Raw genomic sequence first — 10,205 nt, forward strand, 5'->3', positions numbered from 1 at the left:
TATGAATAAAAAGAGAGAGTGGAATTAGCAGAGGTTAGGAGTAAAGAAATAAACTAACGGAAAAGAAATTGTCAGATAGGCTACTCAATAAAATATATCAAAAATGGAATCAAGAACACCAGGCCATAGTTTGAGTGTTGTCTGGTGTAAGTTACATTAAAAACTGAGCGCACAGATAAACACAGGCGACTTTTGCAGGGTAAATAAATCACAGCGGCTCCTGAGCCAGACTCCAGTCCAGTGGGCGGCGGTGCTGCAGCTGTAAACTGGTTTGCCAACAGCCCATAATACCAGAGAAGAGGAAGGAGATCTAGGAAGAAGGAACTTAGGAACTTCCCTCTACTTAACTTACATCTTCTCCGGTGAACACCAAGGTACTGTCTGTCACTTATTTATCCTGTCTCCGCCCTTGTTGTCATGTAGATAAGTCATTAATTTGTGCTCAACATGGTTGTCAACAGAGTTTCGTTGCAGTTTTGGATGAAGACTTAACTGTGTTCACTTCAGTTAGCTGGTTAGCTAACTTAACCTGTTCAAACCCACGCTGCACGGTCAACGAGCGCTGTCACATTTTCATAGTAGATGTTCATACTCTATTTTATTGTTTAAAGACCCACGTATTTGACTTAGATAATGATCATGTAACAGTTGTAGTTGCGTGACTGATCCTAATACTTTAGTGAAAACTCCTCAGACTCTCAGTCATGCAGTGATTTTACAAACAGTCAATAATATGAACATAGTAAAACTTTGAATTGACTCTCCCCTCTAGAGTTTGGAAGATAAACCAAATATATCCAGTATGATTTAAATTCTTCTGCAAATGGTCGATGAGCTGACAGACAAATGGATTTACCTTTGGGGATTAATAAAGTAATTCATATTTATGTTTTACTAATTCTTTATTTCAGATACATAGTGACAATTAAGAAAATTAAAAGACAGAGAAAGAATTGGGAGGAAGTACATTGTGCAGTACCATAAGTTACCATTGCCATTAATAATACATTTCATATATTGATGTTGTACGGCTGCCAATTGTATAGTAGATTCATTGTCTTTTTGTTTAAATCTAATGTCATACCACTTCAGGCCAGTTCTAAATAACTGTAATCTCTCAGCCATTGTACATTGAATTGAAATCTATCTATCTATCTATCTATCTATCTATCTATCTATCTATCTATCTATCTATCTATCTATCTATCTATCTACCTATCTAGCTGTCGTGCAGCTCAGTCTGCAAAAAGAGTCAATGTGTTGCTTAGTTAGTATGCTTGTTTATCTGGCAAGTAAATGAGAGAGAAGGATTATTGGGGATATCATGTCCCGTGGTTCATGGCAGATCTGTCGTTTCTATGACAGAAATTCAGTCATGACTGGTACAACCTAGAAATCCACATACATTTCACAACGGCAACAGAAGCTAGCTACAATAACAACCAGTTTAAGCTTGCTTCAACAGATGCAGTCATTTCTACATCCATACTGTCATGTGATTAATCAGATGAGGACTCTAATCCAATTAGGATGGTAGCATGTCTGTTAGCACTCCTAAGCTTGCAGCCAGGTCAGGATATTTTTGTGAGTAAGCTTCAAGGACGAAAGAGAGTAAAGGAGGTACGCCAGACGTATTTCACTAGTAAGGAAATAGATGTTTTGATAGCTTTGAGTTTAGATGTGTAGATATGCATGTGTAAATTTTTATTTGACTGCAGTCCATGTTTGTGTAGAAACCCCCAGATAGTAACAATTTAAATTTGTCTCATCTCAAGGTCCAGCACCATGTCTATTGTCAAGATCCACGCTCGAGAGATCTTTGACTCTCGTGGAAACCCCACAGTAGAGGTCGACCTTTACACTGACAAAGGTATGTCCAGATGTCCTAAATTTCTACTTTAATTTTCTGAATTATTGTCAATGTGCCTCTATAAGACCACTGATATCATCCAGTAATATGCTAAAGTTAATGGTAATTGTTGCGTTACTTTGATTACAGTGTGTTAATCGGTATTTTTTTATTTAATTTGGTATTTTGTAAATGTTTCCTGTCCATTCCCCAGGCTTGTTTAGAGCTGCTGTACCAAGTGGAGCCTCTACTGGAATCTACGAAGCCTTGGAGCTCAGGGACAATGACAAGTCCCGCTACCTTGGCAAAGGTTTGTACATCATCTTTCTTTTCTTTAAAGACAGGTGTGGTTTCCATGTTAATACATCTTTACCACAATTGAAGCTATTGTTATTACCATTATTTATAATAATCTACAGATTGACACCCAGGTCAATTTAAAGGAAGAACACTATATTTTACACTCATTTTCTCCATCCTTTACTCTCTATTCTCTCCCTCTTCTTCTTTGCCAGATGTGAAAGGGTTAGTGAGTTTCAATTGCCTGTCCTTCCTAATTTAAACATAAACATCTGTCCATGTGACACTACAACAACTGATTACTCTGCCACTTAATAACATGAATGCTTTTGGAAACTGGGCAGATATGATGCGCATGGTAAAGTGCCTGTGAAAGCATGCTCTCTCACCCCAGTGCTGCAAATACAAGGGATTGAATAAAAGCAATGAAACAGTATCTAAATCCTTTTTTTTTTTTTTTTTAAGATCAACATTGGTGCATGGTTTGACACATGTCTTTCAGAATGAAGTTGCATGTGTTGAAAAATATGTGGATTTAGGACTGTACAGTATTTGTCAAAATAATTTGCAAAAATAATCACAATGATCATCTTTCTATTGCAGGAGTCTCACAGGCCGTAGATCACATCAATTCAACTATTGCACCTGCACTTGTTGGCAAAGTAAGGACATTATCCCCGTGCTCTCTTTTTACTTGTGGTCATAAAGTTTTCTTAATCATTGTAATACTAATGCTAATGAGCCCTAACTTCTCCTCCTTGTCGCTCCAGGATCTGTCTGTGGTTGAGCAAGAGACAATTGACCAGATGATGATTGACATGGATGGCACAGAGAACAAATGTAAGTGACAACTTTTATCCTGACTTGTGAATAGAGTAACATGTGTTTTCCCCCCCATGACACCAAAAAGGGCTACTAGGATTGGGTCAGGTCCTGTGGTGCTGTCTGGGGTCAGTTAGAGGGTCTGAAACACAGGTTCATATCAGCCTCCAAATGAAAATTCAGAGAATATGAGATTTTGGGAAGAGGCCTCTGGAAGTTCTAACGGATAGAATAGAATCAGATAGAGCTACGCACAACATAGAAAAGATGAATGTTCCCAAATAAACAGCAGTTTGTTAATCTGATTTCACATGTGATTAACAGCTATAAATTCAACATGTAACTCAAAGAAGCTAATTCAGCCTATTAAAGGGACATTTCGACATTTTGGCAAATTCACCTATTGCCATAATCCCTATAGTCATAGCAGTAGGTTCGTTACCTTTAATTGTCGGTGCAAGCTGTTTTTCGATCGGCGGGGCAGAGATACAAGCTGCTCAGCTAACGCTATGGAGGCTAATGGGATTTCCGAGTTTCCCTCATCAAACTCATAAAATACACAATCCAACAATGCCAAAATGCTCTGGTGGACAAGTTGTGACCTGCACATTCACCACGCTATGAAATAATAACGGGACGTTACGAGACGGAGTTGTTTTCGAGGCAAATGCGTAGCCGGAACTACACACAGAGTGGCGAATGTGCACATCACAACTTGTCCATTTGAGTGTTTTGGAGTTGTTGGATTGTGTATTTAGTTTGATGAGGGAAACGTGGAAATACCATGAGCCTTAGTTGCGTCGGCTGAGCAGCTTGCGTCTCTGCCCCGCCGATCTAAAACCAGCTTGCACCGACAGGTAATGAACCTACTCCTAAAACTATAGTGATTATAAATGTTTATAAATGTTGAAATATCCCTTTTAAAGTGATGCCAGGACAAGGCCAAATAATAACTGGGGTTATTATTTATGAACAATGTGTCACCATCCTCAAATCAGAGTTGTAGGAATCTCTCTGTGCAAACACATTGTGTGACTGCAGCAGTTGTCTGGATCTCTTTCTGTCTCTGGTTGTAAATTTGATGTTTTATGTTCTTCAAACAGCCAAATTTGGTGCCAATGCCATCCTGGGTGTGTCTCTGGCTGTCTGCAAGGCCGGCGCAGCAGAGAAAGGAGTCCCCCTCTATCGTCACATTGCTGACCTCGCCGGAAACCCCGAGGTCATCCTGCCTGTGCCGGTGAGGATCTATGCACCACATAAATACGTTTTTTTTTTCTTCCCCATTTTCATTATAATACAATTCACCTACTGTAGTTGATTGTGATGACAGCCACCTCTCACTTCTCCCCTCTCCACCTGCACCAGGCCTTCAATGTGATCAACGGCGGCTCTCATGCGGGCAACAAGCTGGCCATGCAGGAGTTCATGATCTTGCCCGTTGGCGCGAGCACCTTCAAAGAGGCCATGCGCATCGGAGCCGAGGTCTACCACAACCTGAAAAACGTCATCAAGAAGAAGTATGGACAGGACGCCACCAACGTGGGTGACGAAGGTGGTTTTGCTCCAAACATCCTGGAAAACCAGGAAGGTAAACATTAAGGATACAGACTAGGGATGTCACGATTACTTGTTTTCACAATTAATCGCGGTATAAAATGCCACAATTATTTAATTGTAAAGGTTCCTAAATACCGTCACTTTCCAAAAAAGATTATGTCGGAACCACACGGAATGTAAACAAAGTTACGCAAAAATTATGAACGATATGAATCATTACCTGCGGGATAACCACCTTGCTTTGTACCCCAGAGTAAAGGTAAATACACAGTAACTGGGTTAAATTATGTTAATGTAAATTTACCTAATGTAACACTGGACTGGTAGGAATTTAAATGTAAGTGCCTCATTTGTAATAAAATAAAAGATTTTAAAAATCTTCAAACATTTGAATACTTAAAACATTTTCTCTTAAGGATTAATAATTGCTAAAATAATTTGTTTATATAATTGGTAATGCAATTATATTTTGACTATATTTGATTTTACACATTCATAGTGTTCATAAAATTATTGAATATAATAATCAGAATAATCGTGATAATTATGATTATTTCTCTGACAGTAATCGTACCAAGAAAATTTATAATCATGACATCCCTAATACAGACAACCTACAGCACTTGATAGTCCTTTTATCAGTAAAAAAAACTGGATGCTCATATTTACTGTTTCATCCTGTAGCTTTGGAGTTGATAAAGGAGGCCATTGCCAAAGCCGGCTATACAGACGAGGTGGTGATTGGCATGGATGTGGCAGCATCAGAATTCTACAGGGACGGAAAATACGACCTGGACTTCAAGTCTCCTGACGACCCGGGCCGTTACATCACTCCTGACGAGCTGGCTGATCTCTACAAGAGCTTTGTAAAGGATTATCCAGGTAACGCCTTCTCTTTTTACACATTGTTTATCACAGGGAGGGCTATGGCACACAATGCAGTGATGATGCCCACACCACCTCAGGCTCACGAAGCAAAGGGATGCAGGTGTTGGGTAATGTGTTCTTCCTTTAAGAGGATACTGTTGTCAACACTCCACTGTAAAACATCAATGCAGCACCCGACAGCAGTAACTCCGCTGTGGAGGTGAATGTCTTTACTTTGATTTTGCCTCCTCATTATTGATGATCAGTTGAATATATAAAGTAATGAAAAAACAGTGGCAGGTTCGCTTGCTTGCACTAAAAGGTGTCACTCAGGAAGGGAAAGTTGAAAATACCATACACCTCCATAGTGTTAGCTGAGCAGCTCGCGTCTCTGCCCCGCCGATCTAAAAGCAGCTTGCACCAACAATTAAAGGTAATGAACCTACTCCTAAGACTAAAGGGATTATGGCAATAGGCGAATTTGCCAAAATGTTGAACTATCCCTTTAAGAATATGTCAAAAATGTTAGTTGGATATCTGCAGATACTGATGTTTGTTTTCATAGCAACACATGTAGAGAGTAACTTATAAACAGGTCCATGGCTGTGACTTCATCACCTTTATAGTCTACAGGAAATCTAAAAGCCAGATATTTATTTAAATCTTCATCTGTGTGTTTAGCAGCAGCCTTTTGGGGTTTTGACTTTTGATGGAAACTGGTGATCACAGCTCGAATGTAATCACCAAGGTTTAACTGTGAAATGAGGAATGTCTGCATATTTTCCCCCACAGTTGTTTCCATCGAGGATCCCTTCGACCAGGACGACTGGGCAGCCTGGACCAACTTCACCGACACCACAGACATCCAGATCGTTGGAGACGACCTGACGGTGACCAATCCCACTCGCATCAGCAAGGCTGTGGAGGAGAAAGCCTGTAACTGTCTGCTGCTGAAAGTCAATCAAATCGGCTCAGTCACCGAGTCCATGAGAGCGTAAGTCCATGTCCATGCCACCCACACCTGACCTGAGCTCATCGTAGTGCCACTAAAATGGCCAGAATGTGACAAGCAAAATAAAATAACCTCTCCTTTCAGCTCAAAACATGCAAACACGGACTCAATGTCATATTTAATTGAAAAAAAAACCTGCCATTTTACTCAGGTACTCAAGATTATGTGACTAGGCTTTCTGCACAGCTCCACTACTTTCTGAACTTAAACAAGCTCCTTTATTTCCTGTCTAACACTATTGGACAAACTGGTTAATCCAGGTGTGTCTGACTCTGACCTCAGTCACAACAATGGTCAGATACACCTGGACTAATCAGTTTGTCCAATAATGTAAGACAGGAAATAAAGGAGCTTGTTTAAAGCAGAAGTAAGTGGTCCGGTCGTTTTCGCTAATGCTGCGTTCCAGGCAGGCTTTTGAAATCGTAAATTACAGCTTCAAGTCACGACTTACGACTTTGTAGCGTTCCAGGCAACCCACTCGTGTTTTTCCGACCTGTTTTACCGGTGAAAGTCACTATAACGGCCACTCGTAACTTCCGACCGGTGAACTCGTACCAGATCGAACTGGTACGAGTTCACGGTCGGAAAAATACGAATTTCCTTGAACGCACCATAACAGTCCTCGTCCCTACGTCGCCACATTCACGGCGTCCCTTGGCTGCACACACAGCCCTGCATGCCGTTCTCTCTCCTCATTGGATAAAAACTGTAGGATACGATAAATGTTTTCTCCTCGGCTCAGAGCAGAGCAGAGTGACTGACAGACCCGTGTTTCAGACCAAACACTCTATGTAAGTGATTGCTGTCGGAAGATATAACTATTTAAGACTTATATTAACACAAATATATCACTTTCTTCTGCTTTAAGTTCAGGAAGTAGTGGAGCTGTGCAGAAAGCCTATGGGCCTGTCCCAATATGCACACTCAATCACACTTACACACTTGGGCACTTGGTGTGCATGGGCTTAGTGTCAATGCGTAAGTGTGTCCCATTTCTCCAACGACCGAAAGTGTAGCGCGCTTGATTTGCACTTTACCCACACTTAAAAGGACAACGAGGAGTTTCTATTTGGTTATAAAAAAGTCTCACGTTAATGTGGATGAATCTACGTTACCCACACTTGTTAATGGGCCCAATTTCGATAAATATATCGTTTTGTCTCTATCGTTATTTTGTTATTATTAGTGGTGGCGGAAATGCTGGTCGAGCCGACCAGCGTTTCTTTACTTTCGGTTTCGTGGCGAGTCATGAGAATAACGCCGCCGAATCGCCGTTTATGGTCGGAACTACGACGGTATGCGATCGTCTTCGAACCTCTGACTTTAATTCTTGATGAATGAAAACATGAGTCTGTCTTGCGCCGGTCAAAGAAATGTACGGTGCGCGCGGAGGCTCATAAATGTAGTGTGAAAACGCTTCGCTTTTCCAAAACTCCTCGTTGTCCCTTTAAGGTAAGACCGCATCCGAGTGGTATTTGGCCAAGTATAAATCCCACAATGCACCACGGTGAAGTCCGCCGTCACCGGGAGCCACAAGTCACGTTCAGGAAATGCGACTGAATTAATCTCAATAAAATGAAATTAACTTTCTATCTCATAATTATGACTTTTTAATGTCATATTTTATATTCATCATGCTCTGTTCATGTTTTTATTTTATGTTTTTCGTTTTTCTTGTTTGTTTTATTTACTTACGGAGTTGGGCTTACACATTTATGATTTGAATCTTGCGCATAGAGACACTTTTGGTGTAGATGAGACTGTGATCCAGCAGCACTGTTGATTAAAACTGTTGCTGTGCTGTGTGTTTGTGTGTGTCATAGTTATGCTAGTGTGCGCAATGGCACAGGCTGCACTTGTCAAGTGTGTCCCGATTGCTTTTAAATCTCCCCTCACACGCTTGGCCACTTAATCCATGCTTGCACACTATATGCAAATATACGTTCCGCCGGCAAAACGTCACCAAAGTGTGTGCGTAACCAAGCGCACTGAGCCAAGTGTGGAGAAATGGGACAGGCCCACTATCTAGGAGTTGATGACCTCTCAGCAAAATGTCCACCCTCCTCCTCCTCCTCCTCCTCCTCACAGGTGTAAGATGGCCCAGGAGAACGGCTGGGGTGTGATGGTCAGCCATCGCTCTGGGGAAACCGAGGACACCTTCATAGCAGATCTGGTGGTCGGCCTGTGCACTGGACAGGTACATTCTGATGGTTTGAAGTGCATCAGTTTCATGATCAGTTTTGTTGAAATTGTGTGGCTGTAATTTGTGTTGAACATTAGTTTATTATCCTATCCTCATTATGTTAGAAGTAGCGACAGGAACATATTACTATTTGCCCATTGTGTCGAAGATGATGACATCATCCAGAGTATAAATACAACAGATCCAACAGAAATGGATTTACACAATATTATATTATATACTGTATATGTGACATCATTGCATACATCTTTTCAGATCAAGACTGGGGCTCCTTGTCGCTCGGAGCGTTTGGCCAAATACAACCAGATTCTTCGGTAAGTTATTCTCTCGCATACACAAATTTTGTCACAATTGTGCCATTTAAATAAATGAATATGCTATACCTTTTCTTTGCTAAATTAAACCACAGCTACCACACTTTTCTGCGCTGATTCAAACATTTTATATTGTTTCATCTGTTTCAGTCAGTGCATTGATCTCACTTTGTAGCTGTGTTGTGTTTTCTATTTGACTCTACAGTATAACACTATAGAGCTTCAAATGGATAATTTAGGTTATTAGAGGTGGGGTTGAGTGAGGTAGTCATGTGTATTACCTGCAGAAGATTTGTTAAACATGCTGCCAGTCAGAAGAGACAGCAGGGAATGTTTCATGTACAATATGTTTAATCTTGCAGTCAAATGTTTTCTTTCCTTTGGAACTGGATTGTTCTCAACTGCACATGTGCACCTATAGTGCTGATGTATTATGCTACAGATGCAGGTGATAACTGGCTGTTCACTGATGGGAACATACATCACACTGACTGTGCATAACAACCTCACACATCCCCACTCTGTAATCTGAATGATCCCATTTGAAATTAAACCAGTCACACAATCATTTACATAAAGCAAACAACCTTCCTGCTGTAAAATAAAACATAAACTAACTGTTTTTTTTTTCTTTCATTGTAGAATTGAAGAGGATTTGGGAGACAAGGCTCGCTTTGCTGGCAAGAACTTCAGAAAACCAGTGATTGAGTGAATAACTGAAAAAGATGACTTCACATACTAATGGATTCACTCATACAAATGTATGAAAACACACTGGGAAATAATAGAATACAATCAAGAAATGATAACTAATGTAGGCCTGTTCACATACCAACAGTGGTGGTAATACATGTGTAGAAAGAACTGTAGTTGTTGGAACTGTGATGCTTTACAAGCAGGTGTTCAACGTTTTTTTTTAATTTGGAGTAAAATAATAGATATGACTGTAACTTGAGAGATATTTATTGGTAGCACTGACTAATTACAATCACAACAGCAGCACTTGGAAACGTGAATAATAAAAAAGAAAAGTTTTCTTAGTGACAGAATCTTTTGTGATTATTTGTTATTTAGCTGTTGTGGGATTTGTGGGGTTGAATGAGGGAAATCTTTGGCTTTGCACATCTAGAAGTGACAGTTGTTCCCATTCTGAAAGGCACTTCTGTTTATTTCATGGCTCTCCTAACATAAATTGTTGATCCTTAAATGCACAGGTGAGTGTTTTTCTAAACTAAAAACCAGTCATTTCAGTTTGTGTGTGATTCAGTGCTAGACACATTT

The 10,205-nt window shown here is 40.3% G+C and overlaps 1 protein-coding gene across 3 annotated transcripts; it reads left to right on the forward strand.

Moving 5' to 3' along the window:
- The first annotated feature begins 292 nt into the window (after positions 1–292).
- Positions 293–9,973, forward strand: eno1b (enolase 1b, (alpha)). 3 transcript variants are annotated; one of them, XM_085777288.1, is made up of 12 exons: positions 293–374; positions 1,776–1,870; positions 2,064–2,159; positions 2,753–2,811; positions 2,920–2,989; positions 4,075–4,208; positions 4,337–4,559; positions 5,213–5,410; positions 6,188–6,389; positions 8,496–8,604; positions 8,866–8,924; positions 9,567–9,973. In XM_085777288.1, the coding sequence occupies exons 2-12, from the start codon at positions 1,786–1,788 to the stop codon at positions 9,634–9,636; spliced, it is 1,305 nt and encodes a 434-aa protein (XP_085633414.1). In that variant the 5' UTR covers positions 293–374; positions 1,776–1,785; the 3' UTR covers positions 9,637–9,973. The 3 variants fall into 3 exon arrangements, with proteins under 3 accessions (XP_085633414.1, XP_085633415.1, XP_085633416.1); XM_085777289.1 differs by lacking the exon at positions 293–374 and adding an exon at positions 1,485–1,620; XM_085777290.1 differs by lacking the exon at positions 293–374 and adding an exon at positions 1,619–1,642.
- Positions 9,974–10,205: the final 232 nt, after the last annotated feature.

The sequence above is a fragment of the Trachurus japonicus genome, chromosome 5 (assembly GCF_045865225.1).
Source record: "Trachurus japonicus isolate A0001 chromosome 5, Traja_1.0".
Classification (NCBI taxonomy): Eukaryota; Metazoa; Chordata; class Actinopteri; order Carangiformes; family Carangidae; genus Trachurus; species Trachurus japonicus.

What these genes read in the sequence shown, in the direction of transcription:
- eno1b (XM_085777288.1), top strand. Translation starts at nt 1,786, where the DNA reads ATGTCTATTGTCAAGATCCACGCTCGAGAGATCTTTGACTCTCGTGGA. An exon ending in GTCCCGCTACCTTGGCAAAG is followed by an intron (nt 2,160 to 2,752) that starts GTTTGTACATCA and finishes TTTCTATTGCAG; the next exon opens with GAGTCTCACAGGCCGTAGAT. An exon ending in CACCTGCACTTGTTGGCAAA is followed by an intron (nt 2,812 to 2,919) that starts GTAAGGACATTA and finishes TTGTCGCTCCAG; the next exon opens with GATCTGTCTGTGGTTGAGCA.